Genomic DNA, 20,000 nt, shown 5'->3' with positions numbered 1-20,000 from the left:
ATTGATTTTTTTGGACATTTTCTAAGTTCGTGACCTTGTGACCTTGACCTTGGGACGAAAATGAAAAATCGAGCTCCGTGGGGCTATGCAGGTGCCATTGGGCTAACCAAATACCGAAACTCCTGCCAGATTCGACAAACCCCCTCGGAGAAGATGTAACTTGAAACCGGCTACCCCCTAAAAACACGTTTTTTGGGCGTGGCTCCGCCCATAATGGGCACAGCACGCCCATTCTCAGGAAAACACAACTAGATCATGATACAAACCTCGCTCCGTAATTTTATCAAGATCGGATCAAAACGCACGGAGCTATGCTTGGGACAGACAGACAGACGCACACCCATAACGAATATAGTGGTCACTTACTGACTCATGAACCAAAAACATATTGTAAAATAAAATACAGTATCATTATTGTTTTGTCCTTCATAATTGTACCAATAATCAAAAAATTATGGTCTAACGAACGATCAATGTAGGAGGGAAGCTTCACCTTCTGCCACAATGTTTTATAATGTCCGGTTTCCTTTCCAATGCCAAGATTCTGCATTTCTTTGTTGCAACAATATCAATGCGATGTTTATCAACCATGATTAGGGTTCATCGTCACTAAAATGGAAAAAAATGTGGCACTATGGATGCAAAAATGTGTGTAAAGAAAATAACTGAACAGGACAGAACTGTCTGTATAGTATACTGTAGTCCATGCGAGGCTCAGGCTCTTTACATCTCGTGGAAGAAATATTCATGCTCCGACTAACCGAGTCACTCTGCCCACAAATATCTCGGACACTCAACAGCAAAAAAATCTCATTGGGGGTTGGGTTCATTAGTCCAGGTGTTTGTCAGTCAGGGACTCCCTGTACATAGACATGTCAATGGGAACGAAAGCAAATCATCACACCATTTGAAAGCCTTTATCCCTGAGTAGGGGGTCAGCTTTTTGTGGGCTCCAATCATGGTACCCTTTCTTGTGGCAATGTTTTTACGGCCGGATGCCCTTCCTGACGCCAACCCTTTAGTCGTCTTCGACCCTGCAGGGATAATTCCCAGTGTACTGCTGCTCATTTCGCCAACCTTCAGAAGGATGACAGGCTGAGTTAACCCCCCTGATGCTAATTCAGCAGCCAGCGGGGCTCAAACTCAGGACCCCAAGGAACTCAAGCCACTGCCTTAACCACTAAGCCACACCAGGCTCATGTGAACGTAAGCAAATAAAATAATGAAAGGAATTCAACTGTTGCACACATTGAAGTAATTGGCTAATTGAAGATATTACTTGAAAGAATCAACAAAAACAAAGTTAAATCAACTATTCAAAAAATTCCACCCCAAAGCTGCCCTGGGTTGCGAATTTTCAACTCTTATAATTGATCAATTCAAAACTTCTCCAAATAAATACTCGTTTGTAGCATCACAGAACATTCTCCAGTCTACAGGAACCAAGCCAACTGTTTGTTCCTGCTCCGACGAAAGTCTAATGTCCGAAACATCAGCTTTACTTTGCTTCCCATCGAAGTTATCATACCACCGTTAACATTTAATCAATAAAAACGATTGAGCCAACTGAACTCTTTGATTTCTTCGGTTGCTTTTCAGGCATCAATTCAAGAACACTCCCGTCAAATATGGCAGAGCATCAATTGTTCAATGATGCTCAAAAAGCAATCATTTGCTAAATAATTTCCACAATACAGTATACTGCTCCATGTATATTTTAATCATCATTCAAAAAAGCAAGTGTTTGTAAAATCCAGGGTGTCTGCAAAACAAAATTCACACGTAATGGCCACTTAATGATGAAGAAAGAGTATTACGGAAAAGAATAGTCGGCCCTGGATGCCCAAAGGGTCCTGATTGATGTTGATGGGGCCAGGGTGCTGAAGAAGGGCACGTGCAGTGCGTCCAATTCTTCGTAGATCATTGGACATGAAGAGGGGTGCAGCAAGGATAGCCCACATGGCCAGCTGAGCACGAGATTCACCCTCACTTAAGCTGAAGTCGCCAACAATGAGCTGCACAAACACAGGAAGAGCATGCTGTAACCCAAGCTAAATTGCCAAAGGCACTATTGGATTGTAGCATGATGACAGAGAAGGGGAAAAATATATAACTATAACATGCAAGACAAAATAATAAATTCCAGAGGAAACAGAGTGACACACCACTAAAATGGCTGACCTACCATGTCTGGGTCATTCCAATGGCCCGGTCCAGCAGCTGGAATGAGGATGTCTTGGTATTTTCCCCACCAATTCACAATGTTCAGCACAGAATCCCACGAGTCCTGAATGTCCCCATAGTTCCTCCACAGGTTGCAAATCTCCCCTAACAGTGTATAATTCACCTATAGGTATGAAAACAATAACAATGACAACAACAATAAAAAATAACAGCAATAACATAGTAAACTGTCTGTTGAATTTCAGATAAATGCATCAAAGAGACGATTGCTTCTATGGTTCATGAAAAAAAACCTCTACATTTAAAAGGACGTTTAAGCTAAAAGCTCAAGACCAACCTCCCTCCCATAGATCACTTACAGGGTTATGGAAGGGATGATTCACCATCGTCTCCATGACTGGTGATAAACCAACAAACTAGACGTTGAACAAGCAGCTCATCACAAATGGTCCTTTCAAAAAGTGAAACAGCTCTTCAAATGACTTCATTGCATTAATAACTTTTTTTCCTGGAAAACTCAATGATAGTGGGGCAACTTCACATAACAATTGTGCATTTTGTGAGGAAAGCACCAAATTTGGCACACTAATAGCCTATCATATTATGAACAGATTTGGATACTGGGCCATCTCAAAATTTTTGATGGCAGTGGAAAATGGCTGCCACAGCCATCAGCGGCTGAATTTGAGATGGCCCAATATCCAAATCTGTTAATAATATGTTAGGCTACTAGTGTGCCAAATTTGGTGCTTTCCTCACAAAATGCACAATTGTTATGCTATATTTCGATAAGTTGCCCCACTATGAGTTACTGCAGGATTTATCAACTGCACAAGGAAAAACAAACTATTGCAGCTCTTGACAAGGTCATACAGGCTCTCACTTTATGAAACAAGAATGACCGCACGGGCCGATTGTGGTCACAATTGTGATTGTGGTCACAACAAGAATGTGTCACAACCTGCGACAAAATCCGGAAACGGGCCGATTGGGAAACGCACATTTAAAGCACTCTTAAAATATGAACATTGTGATTGGGAAACACAAATTTACTGTGCTATTAAAAGATCAACTCAACACCTCTTATGCATGTCAACCTCTGTGGAAGGGGGAGGGATGGGGTGGAGTACACGGGGTAAACGAGATGGACACTACAGGGATTTCAGGAAGGAAAGCAGGGAATTTAAAGGAGGTGAGTTTGGGGTACATTAGCATGGGTAGAAAAGATTGTGGTTTTGGATGGGGGACGACAAGAGATGGTGGTGAACAGCTGTTTTGAAGACCTGGAGGGAAGAGTGGGATTTATTTATTTATTTATTTTTGTATACCTTGGTCGAGGCTCGTATGAGAGCTAACACACAACTCACAGCAAGGAGGCATGAGGATTAAAGACAGTGTGGGAGTTTGTTCCAAAGGTGGGGAAAAAGAGGAATGAAACAGTTTTACCAGAAGAGGGTTGCTGGTGGACCTTGAGCACCCTGCGGAAATATGGGGGTGGTATATATTGCAAACAGGGTGGGGGGGGCAAGGCCAGAGAGGAGACAGTGGAAGAGAGACCACCGACCTGCTTGCGATGAGAGAGTGAGAGACGCAAAGACTCAGCCTCATCACGGGAGATACCAATGATCCTAAATGCCTTGGTTTCCACGGCGTGAAGCCGAGAAAGGTGAGAAGCGGGAGCACCAGCCCAGAGGGGAGAGCAGTCCTCCATCAGGCTGTGGACGAAAGCTTTGTATGTGGTCAGGAGCTCAGGTGTGCCAAGGAAGGACATTGCACGACGGATGATGCCCAGTCTTTGCCTGGCTTTGGAGGCCAGCTTGGAAATGTGGCTTTCCCAGGAAAAAACATGGCAAATAGTGAGACACAGAAGCTTGAATGAAAGGACTTCTTCAAGAGGATTGTTGATGGTTTTCCAGATTTTTCCAGATGGTCCTTTTGGAGAGACACAGTGAGAGTGTGAGATTTGCCAGGGTTGAAGGACATGTTCCCTGTGTTGGACCAGTTTGTAATTTTATCCAGATATGCAGAGAGTGAAGAGGGTGCTGCTTGCCGATCTGAGGGATGACCGATGGTACGGCAGAGGGTGGAGTCATCAGCAAAGAGATAGAGGATTTTTCAGAGAGTCAGAGAGATCATTGATGAAAACCAGAAAAAGAACAGGGCCCAGAACGCTACCTTGAGGAACGCCAGCCTGGACAGGAAGAGGGGATGAAAGAGCAACACCTCCACCAGGACGAGGCTCAGGTCTGTCATACCGTAAGAGGGAGTAACCAGGGAGAGATACTTGGGAGTCAGACACGTCATGGGAGAGGAAAGTTTCTGTTAGGCAGATAATGTCTGGTTTGTCAGTGGCAACCTGCATGGAAAGATCTGTCAGGTTTGAGCGAATTCCCCGGATGTTTGAGGTCCACACTGTTGAGGAAGAGGGAAGGAAGGAGGTTTAGGTGCAGGGGAGGGGGAGGGTAGGATGAGGGAGGAAGGGGTGGTGATAAGGAGTGTTGTTGAAAGAGTGTAGGTGATTGCAGAATTGCTCGGGGAGAGGGCCGGATGAGGAGGAGAAAAGGCTCGGTAGTGATTGGTTGAATTACAGTGGGGAGTAATAAGAGAGGGGGCAGAGGGCAGTTGATGATTGGAAGAGGTGGAGTGATGAGATGGAGGAGAGAGGGCAGGGGAAGGAGGCAGCTTTGTGGATGTAAGGGGGTGGGTAACTTTGGGAAGGGGGAGTGAGAGGGAAGATTGGAGGGAGAAGGGGGAGAGTTGAGGGAGAATGGTTCGTGGGGATTTTTGAGAAAGGTGAGAGGGAAGCTTGGAGGGGGAAGAGTGTGCAGGTTGCTTTGAGAGAGAGGGGAGAGGATGAGAGCAGGCACAGCGAAAGAGGCGGAGGGCGATGGGAGAAGTGAGGAAAGGGTAAGGATGAGACTTGGTAGTGGTCTGTTGAAGAAGGGAGCAGGCAGGGGGAGGTACAATATTTGAGGGGTTGGGGAGAGGGGGGTAGGTGTGCTGAGAGGAAGGAAGGAGCAAGTTTATGGTGATGGGGATTGTACTGATTGAGGGAGTGAAATATATGTGAGGTTAGAATGAAGCTCACAGATGTTAGAACACCACACACTTTGGGACAACAGAGTCGGAGCTGATACTGAAGCAGAAGACGGTGAAGAGGTGCCAAGAGCAGAAGTAGAAGGAGGGGTAAGATCGGAGGGGTAAGGAGAGGGGATAACAGGTGAGGGGTTAGGAGGTAGATTTGAGGAGGTGGGGTGAATTGGCACTGAAGTTGGGAAAAAAAGGACGATTGATGGAACACGAACATGCATTGCAAACTGGGATTTAAATATGTATATTTTTAAGTCACAGATGTGATTAAAGATATTACGTGAGGGATGCAATCAAGGAGAATTAAGAGACTGGAGAAAAGAAAAGTTGTAACAGTTGGACGTTTTAGACACGGGATGAAGGAAAGTTCGAATTGAAAACAGCCTTTTGAAGAAGAAAAAGAGTCGGTAATTATGATACGACACCGAAAACCACACGTGTGAAGGAGGAAGTGGAAACATTTGAAGAGACCGGGGTTTTTGGGGGGGTTTTTTTGAGAAAGATTACGTAAAATTAGGTGAAGGAAAGGTTGAAGAAAAAAATCATGATGGTGTTTGGTGAATATGGGTTGGCAAAAGTAGTAGATGGTAGGTCAGCTGAAGAAGGAGGGTACAGGAAATCACGTGGTTACGTGGGGTAAGGTTTTTTTTTATCCAGAGGGATAGAAGGAGGATGGAGGGAAAAGTGGAGAAAATAAAAACTGATGGTAATAAGGAGAGAATACAATAAACACGATCGCTCACATGAAAGGGAAGAAGGGTAGGCCTCAAGGCCTTGATTAAACCTTACTATTATTCAACATATGATTAGATTTTTTGGGGGTCCCTCATCGTGAATAACACTCGACCCAACCAAAGCCAATGGAAATCTGACGCAACAAACCCACGTAGTATTTTATTATAATCAGCAGAGGCCTACAGGCCTGATATCTTAGGCCCAAGATGGCAGCCATATCATTTGTCTGGGTGCCTGGTAGGTCGAGTCAATCGACAAATGTGGGTGTGGTACAGCAGTTGTTTGACCAATGGGTGCACATTTCAAAAATTGACCCCCAACAAGAACCCCAACAACAACAGTAACTCGGAGCTCTTATATACCTGCGACATGAACTGGCATATATTCATGTCAGACACGAAAATGATACAGGTTGGCATGTACCATAAGGTAGTGTCTGAGTTCCCTTTTGTTGAAGTGGAATAAAGGTAGTCATCCCAGAAAACAACACAGCTACCAAAGGGGAAAACGGCATTTGTATCAAATGCAAAACAGTCTTCCAGTACTGGAAAATCCAGCATGAGAGTTCAAGTGAGACTCGGTTCTGTTTTTATGAGTACATGTGGTTTTCATGGATCTCTGTAAACTTCTTCAAAACCTTAGCAGACCATACCAGGTGTGTCCTGTTTAACTGTTGTCATTTGTTCGCTGCACTGTCAATTATATTGTGAATCCAATACTGTGTCTTCTTGAACATACTTACTTGGTCATGTATTTAATTTGAGTACACCTTTGTCTTGAACTGAGATAGGCCGTGCGCTTGCGAGTCTTGATCCTTTAGTATTAGCTTGTGCATTGTATAATCTGCACCGATGTGTTCCCGATAAATGATGCAAACCAGAAACCAGGTGCTGCACATGATAGAAGACATCCTTTGACCTGAAACTTGGTGAACTGAAGTGATCAAGCTTTTCATTAGAGGTTCAGGCTTTCATCAATCAGCTCTATTCAGGTCATAATCGTGGTACTTTCATCCCCCAAGATGTAAAGACATTTCTGAGTGCCAAAAAGAAGTCTTTCACAAGGAAAGTAATGTTCCTCTAAACATCCCAAAGGAGTTGGGTATTTTACCGATTCATCCATCCATTCCACATGAATCAAAGCCACTCAGTCAGGATGGACAAAGTCATGACCAATATGAGCAGTAGGTCAAAGGAGTCGTGACCCAATATGAGCAGTAGTTACTCTCAAGTACTAGGATGTGACCATGACAATGATAACATCCAGCCCCAAAATATTTCTTGCATCTGCCTACATTATTAAATGATTCATCCATGTTTGTCAAACTCCTAAATCTACTCCATCAATCATGTGATCATCTCCCTCTCTCTCCATTGGGGATGAAAGGATTCCGTTGAAAGCCACAGGTTGACTACGAGAGTAGAGGACGTCAGTGAGCCATGTGTGCAGTTGACCTTGGATTCCATAGGCAGACAATTTAGAGAGCAAGGCAGGATGCCAGACTATATCAAAAGCACAAGATATGTCAAGAGAGATAGCCCTGGTCTCATGTCTGATATTGAGGGCTTCCGTCCATTATTGGGTAGGTAGAAACAGCAAGTCCAAGGGAGAGAGAACCTGGTCTGAATCCGAATTGATGATCTGAGATGAGGCCATTGGAGAAAATGAAGGATTTGATATTAATTGCAATGATGGATTCCATGAAGTTGCTGTTGATTGGAAGTAAGCTGATAGTTCTATATTTAAAAGAATCAGTTTTTGCACCTTGTTTTTGCAATTCAGCGATGTTGACTGGCTTCCAAGCATGTGGAAGATGAACTAGGGCATATGATAGGGTGAAAAGAGCAGAAAGAGGATGTGCAAGAGCAGCAGAGCAGTTTTTCAGGACAAGTGCGCTGATGCCGTCCGGTCCAGTCGCAGAATCAGAGTCTCGGGTTGCCAGAAACGTTTCCACCTTCTCAAGTGCAAAAGACACAGAGTCCAGGAGCAGGTGGGTACAACAGGGAAGCATGGGTACAGAGAGTGAGGGGTTGGAGATGCAAGATTTGGAAGCAACCACAGAATTGAGGCATTCAGCCTTCTCATGAGCAGAGTTGGCTGTGGTACCATTTGAATGAAATAAGGGAAGGGATGGATGTGGAGTGTACTCCAGACAGACGTAACGAGGCATAGCCAGGTTTTAGAAGAGGAAGACAAGTTTGGAAGTTCAATTTTGAGGTTAGACAGATTATGTTTCCTGGCTTTCTTAAGAGTGGACATACACTTGTTCTGGGTTTTGGGGAATGATCTAAGATTACCTTTGATCGGATATTCCTTCCAGGAATAGAAGGCAAGTTGTTTTGAGGCAACTGCCTCACCACAGGATTCAGTGCACCACGGGCGGGAAGGGGAGGATAACTGACGTTGACATAGGATGGATCGGTGAATTACAGAGAGCAGTTTTCTGTGGAAGAATTCCCAGGCTGAGTTTATATAAAGAGTATATATTCCCCACTTTAATATAAAAGTAAAATGCTAAGTTGGATGGGGCCAACCAAACTTCATAAAATGTTCCCATGCACACTCAGCGCACAACCAAAACTTTTCAACCTGTTTCTTTGAGCGATTTAGGGGCACATAAAATACAAAGCACGTATGGAAATTTGAAAAGTAGTTTTAAATTCTCAATGCTTTTCATACAGAGATACTACACTAACACTAACACGCACACACGCACGCACGCACGCACGCACGCACACACACACACACACACACACACAGCAAATTATATATAGTATGATTATTATAACTATTATTAAATTTGTCATTGGTTTTGGGAGCAAAATGAAGAAAAACACCTTTGGTGGAAGACCGCCATCGTAAGCAGGCCAACTGCAAGAATATGCAATCACTCGGCCCGTTTTGTTCAAAGCTTTGCTCATTTTGGGGTAGCCTGCAAAACATTGTGAAGTGAAGATAAATGGAGTGAAGTAATGATAATGACAATAAAAATAATGATAATGACAATGGTACATCATGATGACAATAATGATGATGGTAATGGTACTGCACATGGCAATGATAATGTTACGTGAGTACCTCTACTAATTATGGACTGTTGGAATACGAGTACGTCTATTATTTTCGTACCATTGGAAAGTGAGTACGTCTATTAAAATGTACTATGTACATCTATTGATTATGTACAATTGGAACCGAGTACATCCAATAATTACATCATAATTATTATTGGAAAGTATTAATTACAGATACAGTAGTTACATAGTAATTATGTCGATTATTAATTAACACATCACCATAGAAACACCATACAAAACAACGCCTGGTGAGGGTCTGCAATCTCTGATTGCTCATTGTCATTGTGTATTATATTTGTTGTGGGATTGAGACAGAATAATGTCAAAAGATGTCGTGATGTCAATCCATGAGGATTGTGGCATCATTCCAACTTGTTTGGTTCTCTTTTTGGATTCCATCACAACACCTTTTTTTCATTTTTTAAATGTTTTTTCCTTTTTTGTGACTTGTATAAGATCCAGTAACTATTTGTCAGTTTTGCACCGACTCACAAATCACTGGTCGCACAAAGTTGAAAATAGTACCATATTAATTGCTAAGGACCCAGGTAATGCAGACTCAAGAAAATATGATTTAGATAAACACATTTCATTATTCACATTGATTAATGCCCAGACAAGGCAAGCGTGACCAATGCTTGGCGTGGCTTGGCAACGAGTCGCAAGACGCTGCTGATTGGCTGTGCAAGGTAAGATGCACTGTGAATGGCTCCTGGTAAGTGATGGCAATACACTCTTACTGTACCCATTTCCCAATATATATGTATGTATGTGTATATATATATATATATATATATATATATATATATATATATATATATATATATATATATATATATATATATATATATATAAATATATATACATATACATATACATAGAGGTGTTTCATATTATAGGTTTAATATTAAAATATGACATTTTTGTTGACTTTGCTCATGCCCCCATTCCGATTGATATGCAAAGGATGTCTGCCAATTTTGAGAAAGATCAGGTAATATTTAGAGGTTGCACAGTCTGCACACTTGAAATTTTACTCCAGTTCAAATAATAATAAGATTTATTTGAAAAATAAAAATTAATAAGTCTTCAAAAGAAATGGAAAATATTATGAAAATATATGAAAAAAGCCACTGAATTAATACACCAGGGGGTTGACTCAACCTGTCATCCTTCCGAGGTCGGCGAAATGAGTACCAGTGTACTGGGCCGGTGTATACCCCGGTTAAAATAGGTGTACCATATCCCTGTGTTGTAAGAGGCGACCAGGGTTGCGTCAGGAAGGGCATCCGGCGTAAAACATGTGCCAAATCACCTTGCAGATCATACGGATGATCCGCTCTGGCGACCCCGCACGGGAGCAGCCGAAAGAAGAAGAAGAAGATAATATATAATATATGTATATATAATATATGTGTATATATATATATATATATATATATATATATATATATATATATATATATATATATATATATATATATATATATATACAGTAGACTAGTCGTAAGTCGGCAGCGTGTAACTCGTCACTTCGCCTAAGTCGGCAGCGTCAAAAAGTCCCGAATTTATCTCATGTTAAGTCCCTATGAATAAAGGGTCATCCCTCTGTAAGTCGTCATCTCTAAGTCGTCACTTCGTCTAAGTCGTCAGATGTTGTCCGTTCCCACGTAATGGAAACTCAAGTAAATTACCACTCCTAATTCGTCACACGGAACTGCTGCCTCGTGAGAATCCCGATTTCATGGAATCGTGATGCTCGTTCATTGGTTTACACCGCCAGTGATAGGTTATTTATAACTGCGTACACACGTTGATCGCACTGCAGGCAGGACAATGGCGACTAAGCGTAAGCTTACAACTAAAACCTACCAAGAAAAATACGACATTATCCTGTTTTCGAGGCAAACCCACTGATGAAGAAAACAGCCATAGCTGAGAAGTTGGACATCAAACGGCAGACATTGAACGATATCTTGAAGAATAAGGGCAAGATATTTGGACAAGTGGAGAAGATCGTGAGGCCGGTGGTAAGTGTGAAACGCGTGAAATGTGTGTCCTTTGAAGATGTCGATGACGCGCTTATCATCTGGTTTCGGCAAATGTCGGCTCAGCCAAATATTCGGTTGGACTGTGAAATGTTGCTGCTGAAGGCACGTAAATTCGCTGCGGACCTCGGGCATGATGATGCCGAGACCTTGCCAATGCACTGGATAGACAGATTCAAAGTGAGGTGGGGAATCGGCAAGGTCAAGAAGTGCGGCGAATCAGGCAGCGTGGATTCGGCAGTGGTGCACGACTGGAAGGATGGCAAATTGAAAGACATCTTGGAAAGGTATCAGCCTCGGGACGTGTACAATGCCGATGAGACTGGGCTTTTCTGGTAGATGCTGCCAGAAAAGTCTCTGGGGTTCGTTGGTCAATCCCAACATGGTGATAAGCAGGCGAAGTTGTTGTCTTACAGTTGTTCATTATCTTTACTTTTGATAAACTGATTCATGAATTCCATCTTTGCTTGATCACTTTCCAACTCACCAATGAACCCCCACCTATGCCCCGAGGATTGTGTTTTCCTTTTGGTACAATAGCCGGCTCTCACACATACGTGTCCAGGCCACGCTCGACTTCATCCTTCACCCCACAGTCATCATGAATGTTCGCATACGCGTAAGTCGTCACATTTCTAAGTCGTCACTTTTTTTTTCGGTCCCGATGGTGACGACTTACGCCTAGTCTACTGTATATATACATACATATATATATATATATATATATATATATATATATATATATATATATATATATATATATATATATATATATTGTTGCGGCTTCGCGCCCGCCGGCGTGCTGACGGCCACGTAACTCGAATCGCGGCACGTCGCCCACCGGACGGACAATCCAGTCGTGACCCTCTCGGACTAACGCCGGGAACCAGTCACGGGTGGACCTTTCGGTCTCACCGCGATCGAGCCAATCAGCCCCCGCGTGGGATAGGGTTGCTCACCAAATTCGACCTACCTAAGTACCCACGCGGAGGGTAGACCGGGCGATCGCACCTCGCCGCAGGTCGACTTCGGACACGGGCCACTTAAGCGACCCGTTCCGTACTATCAGAATAACCGAGCGGTGTTATCGTCGACCTCGACGGTTCGATTAATTATCGGGCGTATTCAGCCCACTACCAACCCTTCACGTGAAGCAAGATGAGGATTCAAAGAAAGAAATGACGAAGCGAAGCGGGAAACAGTTCAACAATAAAGCACATTTATTCGCGGCACACGGGAAGCACACATTCAATTCCACCAAAAGCACACAGAAAAGACACAATGCAATTCAATTTACACAAAAAGCAAATATAAAAGCGAGAACACAATGCAGAGCTAATACCGACTACCGAGCACACGGCAACACTTATACAATTCTACTTCACAGACGGCGCCGACAACACATACCCAAAACCAAGGAAAAGAAATACCCTCAAGGATGAGGCGGGCCTGAGGCCGAGACCGGGTCGCGCCTACCCGTCTGGTGATGAGACGCGGAGCGGCGATGGCGCCTCACTCCGCGGGCCTCGCGGACAGTGCCTGGCAGGGGGTGGGAAAGGGGCCCCCTTGGTCGCACTATCTCAGCGCGGGGGGAAACAGGAGGGGGTTGCTGATGCTCGGGGTATAGAGGATCTTTATTATCCCTGGTGTGCGTCTCCACCTCGGCCAGGTCGCGCTGCCGGCCTTCCTCGGGCGTGCAGCTCCCGGCACCGTCGCGAGCACCCCCTCGTCTGCCTTCGCCGCTGCCGCCTCTCCGCCTCTGGACTCTCCACCCTGGACTCTTCTTTGGGCTCTCCTCGTTCGACTCTCTTCAGCTTCTCCAGCTACTGCAGGCTTCGGGCTCCAGACTTCCACACTGCTCTGACTGACGAACACGGTCCTTTTATCCCCCCGTAGCTTCGCCTTTGACCCCCTCCCTTTGACCTTTCACCTCGCTCCCCATTGGCCCGAGAAAAAGTGGGCGTGAAGGCTTCTTGATCCACAAATTTGCATATATCGATCGTCCTGGAGGCGGGGCCAAATCGTCCCTCGCTCACCGATTGGACGGCAAAAAGTGGGCGTGTGTCGTTTTTGATCCGTTTTTGAAGCACAAAATCCGTGATTTTGTACACGCTGTTCGACGCGCGCTCTGCACGAATCCAACACCGGTACCCACAGCGGGGCAAGAACGGTGGCGATGCTACGGTTGCGAGGTGTGACGTGAAGATCGTGGCGGTTGTGGTGAAGCGGCGTTGTGGTTGGTGGTTGATGTTGTGGTTGTGGTGGTAATCATGGCGGTTGGTCCAAAATAAAGATAGTAAAAGAAAAACGGCTATCCTGAAGAGTCGCAGCTCGCATAAATGACATGTATTCCCACTAGACAACGGGTTTGGACCTAACTACACATGTACTTACCGAGATACCTCACCTAAGGGACCTGAATGGTGGTTTGCGAATTTGGTAACCACAACAATATATATATATATATATATATATATATATATATATATATATATATATATATATATATATATATATATATATATTATTCATTATCTAGTTGATTCTTTTTATTCTAGAATACAACCAACAAAACTAAACATCAAAAAAGTTGAAACTGAACTTAATAGCATTCATGTTAACTACATTAGATAATTTCGTAAGATGCAACTCCTGCTTTTGTTCGCTTGGTGACGGCTTTTCTGTGGTGTTCCACGATCTTCAACAGGAACTGCTTCTGCTGTTCGTCCCTGACTGACTCGTTGAACTTATTGGTCAGGACAATGCCCCTTTCTGCAGTGTCATTCACCACTTTAAGCACATTGATGGAGCTTCTTCGTGCATCGCTGCAGTATTCGTCCACGTCGCCGACCCTGAAGAATCCAAATCATGTCTTTGTACGGCGGGTGACGAAGTCGCTCAGGTTTTTCCCTTGAAAGACGAGGTTTTTTTGTTCTAATCGTCTCGATTCTTTCTTCCTTTCTGGCTTCTCCAAATTCTGGAACATTATTTCCTTCTCTGCCAGAGCAATGCGTTCATCCAGGAAAGCCAAACCAACATTTGTTTCTGACAGATACCAAAGGTGTCGCTTAGCCATCTTCAAAGCACTCTCCTTGACATTTCTATCCGGGTAACAGTTCAGAAGTTGAATCATGTCCAAGTCATTCTTTGGTGCCATCGACTCACAATTGCCTCATGCCAAACGCGGACATATACGAGGGCGACAAAATACGCTACTTTTCTCATTCCCTTCAATTCTCGATCAGTAAACTCCAGTTGTTCATTGAATGGGACAATCTTAAGTGAATATACGGCCTTTGCCATCCACCTTGCTTAATGCAGGGCTCCTGGAGCCCTGAATTTGACTTCGCTTTCAGTCCAACCTCCAAGAAAGACGAGAGACAGACATAAAAACTCTGTAATCTTCTCGTGGATGGCTTGCATCTTTCTAGACTTTTTGAAAGTCGTCAACCATTTTCAGACTTTGTTCTTCTAGAAACCGTTGGACAGGCTCTTCTTCGTCCAGAATGGTCATACTTGTATATGACTTCTTATCGAATAAATGCTAACGTTTTCGGAACCTTCAAAAGATCTGGATCTCAGGACCATTTGATGGGACGCGGAAACACTCTTCGAAGACACCTTCAAGATCAGCTCAAGGGTGTGATGGTGGCAAGGCAGCCACAACAGAGTTCGCCCAACTTCCTTCTCAATCCTCATACATGCTCCTTCAATAAGTCCAGTATTTGATGCCGTAGTGTAAAATGAGAGACCACGTGAATGTGTATATATGTTTATATAAATATATATATATATATATATATATATATATATATATATATATATATATATATATATATATATATATATATATATATATATATATATATATATATATATATATATTTATATATACGAGGTCTGTCTGAAAAGTAACGGGACTGACTTCACAGAAATTTTATTCCAAAAAATATATTGAAATCACAGCTTGTCCCCTTCAAAATAGTTTCCCTCCAGTTTCACACACTTGTCCATCCTCTTCTTCCACGCTTCGATGCACCCCCATAAGGCTTCTTCTGGAATCCTCCGGAGCTCCGTCGTCACATCCCTTTTGATGGCCTCCACATCAAGAAATCGGGTCCCCTTGGTCACCCCCTTGAGCTCGGTGAATAGGAAAAAATCACGAGGGGCCACGTCTGGTGAATACGGGGGTTGCTCCAAAGTTGGCACATTCCTCTCCGCCAGAAACTGAAGGATGCTCAGGGCACTGTGAGCAGGGGCATTATCATGGTGGAGCCAGTGTGACCACTCCTCATTTTCATAAATGCCAAGGTGAGCCAATGAAAAAAGCCAAGAATTCACAAGGTTTCGGAAAAGCGATGATAATAGAAAACCTATACGCCAAGAAAACCTATAGAAAACCAAGACGCCAAGGTGAACAACGAATAGCCAAGATCTTGTGAAAAAAGCCAAGGAGTGGTCACACTGGGTGGAGCACCCAGGCATTGTTCTCCCACAGATCCTTCCTCTTGTCCTGGACTGATCTCATGAGGCGGCGGAGGATCTCTTTGTACACATATGGATTCACTATTTGACCCTGTGTAGTCCGGCAGCGTCGTCTGATATTTCAGATCAATTGTTCAAATTTGCATAAAAGCACCAAAATTGGTACACATGTAGAATAATGTATTCCGAACAATTCTAGATCGGGAGCCACCCGAGATTGTGCCTTGGTCAGCCAAAGCCAATGAAAGAAACACAGAAACGAGCTGGAACATTTAACAAAAGGGATATTTATTTATAATGGGGCAGGGGAACACGCAAGTAGGCAGAATTAACCGAATAATGAAGGAATATAAATTTATGTACAAGCACTTATGCAGTTTTACTTAATAGATTGGTGCCCCCCCCCCCCCACCACACACACACACACACACACACACACACACACACACACACACACACACACACACACACACACACACACACACAAAGAAACGGACCCACCAGGTCTTTATTGGAGGCCTCCAGCTCGAGGAAAGGCGAGCTGGAGGTCAGAGCCTATTCTTGGACCTTTCTGCTTCGTGCGGTCTTCGACGATTCGGTGTGACAGGACTCGAACCCGCCACACAATGCTGCTCCAAGCTCAGGCAGGCGATCCTCGCGGGATAGGCTCGCAGGCACACAGGCCACAAGAGAAGACGCTCTGTTGGCGGGACCCCAGGAAGGTGACGACTGGCTTCAGAAGACCGCCAGACGTCCAAAGACCAGAAGACAACTCCCTTTCGAAGACCAGAAGACAACTCTCCTCCGAAGACCAGAAGACAACTCTCAACTCTCTGTCATTTGGCCCACGCGTTCTTCTCTTATCCCACGCTTGCACTCCCTCATTGGGCAGAGAGAATGCTCTATGCCCATATCTGGATCCAAGCCAGAATGAAACGCTTGTCCCCATATTTGGGGCGAAGCCAGTACACCAACGTCCAGAGAAACCCCGCCGAGCACACTGGACTCCGCCCACGTGCGTGCTGACACGCACGTCTGCAATGGTGCCGGTGGATGATGGTGGAAGGAAGCGAGGGCAGGTGTCGTTGTTGTTGTTGGTAATTTAAATCCTAACTATCAAAATAACTCACAGCGCATGTACAATTAATCACCCATTAAACATAGGACGGGACCCTAATCACAGCGCACATACAATTAATCACCCATTAAACATAGGACGGGACCCTAACTAGAAACACATACCGATATAGATGATCTATAGGACCTGGCTGTTGTGTGCAGTGAGCTTCCAAATCCGCAACAATATGTTATGCTTCATGACCGAACACAATTAAATAAAAAAAAACTCATGTCAGAACAGCTGTACTCATGACACAACAGAGTTTGTAATGTTAACCACTACCACATCTGCAAAAACTTTGATATCCCAGTTCCAGAACATTTGTGGGAACATTTTCCAAAAGTAATCTCTGAAAACATGGAAGTACCGCTCACGTATGACCTAATGATCCCATCGAGCATGAACATCAAAAACAAAGCATTGTGACCAGATATCATATTTGGGTGCAAAAAAAAAAAAGAGAGAAGAAGGCATTGCTACGTGAGGTGTTAATACCAGTGATTTTGGACTAAACAATGCAGAAATCAAGAAAATGAACAAATACCAAGACCTCAAGAATGAAGTGAAAAGATCCTGGAAGCTGAAGAATGTCTAAGTTGTACCAGTGATAGTTGGAGCCACAGAAGTGATGACAAAGAACCTCACAGATATATTAAAAAACCATCCCTGGGAATATTACTACAAACTAACTGCAGTTGGAAGCTGTCCGGGGCTCAGCGAAGATCCTGAAGAGAGCCCTTGGCACAAAACTTTGAGAACAGGAAACTTCCCAGGTTGGTCCGTGGATCGTGACCCCTTACTGAAACGAAGGTGGATACTTTGAGCCCACCCTGGGAGGACTCCATTCCACATTCTGAAACCCACATATGTAGATACCAATCAACAACACACGCACACGCGCACGCACACACGGGAGGTGGGTACTTTGAGACCTGGGAGGGCTCCGTTCCACTTTTTGAAATCTGTTTATGGAGATATCAATCAACAACCAATAACCAATAATACGCACACCGGTGCCAAGTGCCATTGGAGTAATACAGTGTATATACATACACACATGTGCAAATGTACACACGCATAAAGTAAATAAAAACGACAAACACAAAGATTTACCTTGAAACAGCATTCTTTGAAAGACGATTTAAAGTTGGTAATTAGCGAAGTTCAATTCAAAAATGTACCAAACCAGAGAACACAAAATGTCGATCTATACTTTATGCCTTCACAGCAAGAACAAACATTGTGAACACCTGGTCGGTGGACCTCATTGTTTTTTAAAATATGTATCGATGTCGAAGTGAGAGGTGGATTACAAATGGACATCGCACAAAAAGATTTAACAAATCGATGTCCTGTAAAAATAAAGTTGCAGATTTTCAGGGGGTAAGACACCTTCCGTGGCATGCACCGCACGGCACCGTGGGACCCAACAAAGGCAGAAATGGATGTCAAATCAATGTGAGATTGAAAGCACGTGTACTTTTTCCTGAAACAAACAACCAAGCAGCTTGGAGAGCGCTCACCAAGTGGCTTAAGCCATCAAACAAGCACTGCAATGAAACGGACGATAAGAAATGGCTTCCTTGGCACGCAATTGGCAATCACTGAACTGTCATATTCAACATGCACTTCCCGAAGACGCCGAAAATGTCACATATGTCAGAATTGGACAAATGAACACTTTTCTAGGAGTCAGAACTGCTTGTAAGTTCGATCCTGGAACTTCAATTTTGTAATTCTTCTTAGTTTAAGAGATACTCATGGCGATCGCACGTGCGGAAATGAAATAAAACAATGAATGCCGACGTCTCCAGGCATTTATAAGCATTGCAATGTACCCAACGATTCATAGCTATGATGAAAAGCTTGTTCCAAGTTATGGCCTGGTCCAAGTCCTAGAAAGGTTGAGCAGGCCAAAAAACATGGCGGCTTCAAACCTCAGCGAGGTTCCCCAGGAAACGCCTTGAGACCCCAAACAGCGAGGTGGCCGAGAATCGCCTGATGAAGTAAGTAATTAAATAAGGCTGTTAATTATCTTCAAAAGGGTTGTTTTAATTAACCCAAACACCCACTTTTCACTCTTTCACTTCCTTGGAGTTTTCTTAGTATGCAGGCAAAGTTTCAGGCTGCTTGGTTTTATGGTTTTGGAGGTGTGGGGAAGACACACACACACACACACACACACACACACACACACACACACACACACACACACACACACACACACACACATTTATTAATAAAGATATATGTATGTATATAAATGGTTCACCTCTGAGCTGCCTATCCTGGATTTGACTCTCGGTCCAGCTCTAAACAGTTATTTTGGTCCTTCGCATGCAGGGCGATTCATCGGAGTGTATATCATCCCTCGTTTTTGACATCAAACTAGGTGTTCCATCTGCCAGCATTAGTTTGTGGGTGTTAAAGATGCCACGGTGTTTTTTGCGAAGAGTCGGTGAGTTATCGTCGGCATCCTGACGAAATTACAAATTACTGCCTGGACTGCAGGTAGCAAGTAGTCTCGTCTTCTTGGAGGCTGCAAGACACCAGCTTACGCTGCTTGCTATCTTAGTGTGGTTCCTGTTCGGACAGGAGTTTGTACACTATAAACAAACTGACCAGGTGGTTTGCATGTTTTGAATTTTATGTGAACAGCCTGCTTCAGATACAAAGGGAAATCAACAGAACACACACACACACACACACACACACACACACACACACACACACACACACACACACACACACACACACACACACACACACACACAGTAATAAACTATCTGTTTTTACTCATGCTATATTCCGATATATTAAAGAAACAAAATAATTATGGGATATCTTTGACAAACGTATCGCATTTGAAGAATATTGTTGCAATTGTGGGGGTAGATGGAAGAATCTAATAGTGAATACAGCATTGTGTAGAGTTGCTTGGTCCATGGATGTGTAGGAGGCATTTCGATGTGAGTAAGTAGGGAACCTGTGAGCTTAAGTGTTACGTGTCATGACACGAGGGGTGGTTCGGCGTAAATTAGCCTAGGGAGTAAGAATAAGTTCCCCAGTATGTGATTGCCCTCTGTGATTTTTCCCTGTTTTTATATTTCAAAATCGGCAATAAAGGTGGGGAACACGTCCCTAAAGCCACAACAAAAGGGCAGAAAGCCCCGCCTTCAAAGGTTGACAACAAGTGAAGTCATGCCCCCGAGGGACGATTGATAGGCATGACGTCAGAAGCTGGCCGAGCAAGCAGAATCC

The 20,000-nt window shown here is 43.8% G+C and overlaps 1 protein-coding gene across 1 annotated transcript in view; it reads right to left on the bottom strand.

Moving 5' to 3' along the window:
• Positions 1-20,000, bottom strand: part of NAGA (alpha-N-acetylgalactosaminidase) — a 42,638-nt gene that overhangs the window by 7,986 nt on the left and 14,652 nt on the right. The window contains exons 4-6 of the mRNA XM_085883869.1: positions 8,847-8,941; positions 2,186-2,347; positions 1,818-2,015 (exon numbers count right to left, since the gene is read on the bottom strand). Of these exons, the coding sequence (XP_085739995.1) occupies positions 1,818-2,015; positions 2,186-2,347; positions 8,847-8,941 (455 nt within the window). The remainder of the gene's footprint in view (positions 1-1,817; positions 2,016-2,185; positions 2,348-8,846; positions 8,942-20,000) is intronic.

The sequence above is a fragment of the Eptatretus burgeri genome, chromosome 6 (assembly GCF_056783735.1).
Source record: "Eptatretus burgeri isolate ZD-2024b chromosome 6, Ebu_testis_v1, whole genome shotgun sequence".
In the NCBI taxonomy this organism is placed as follows: domain Eukaryota; kingdom Metazoa; phylum Chordata; class Myxini; order Myxiniformes; family Myxinidae; genus Eptatretus; species Eptatretus burgeri.
Note: the sequence above shows the minus strand (reverse complement) of the source record. Positions and strands in the feature narration are given on the sequence as shown.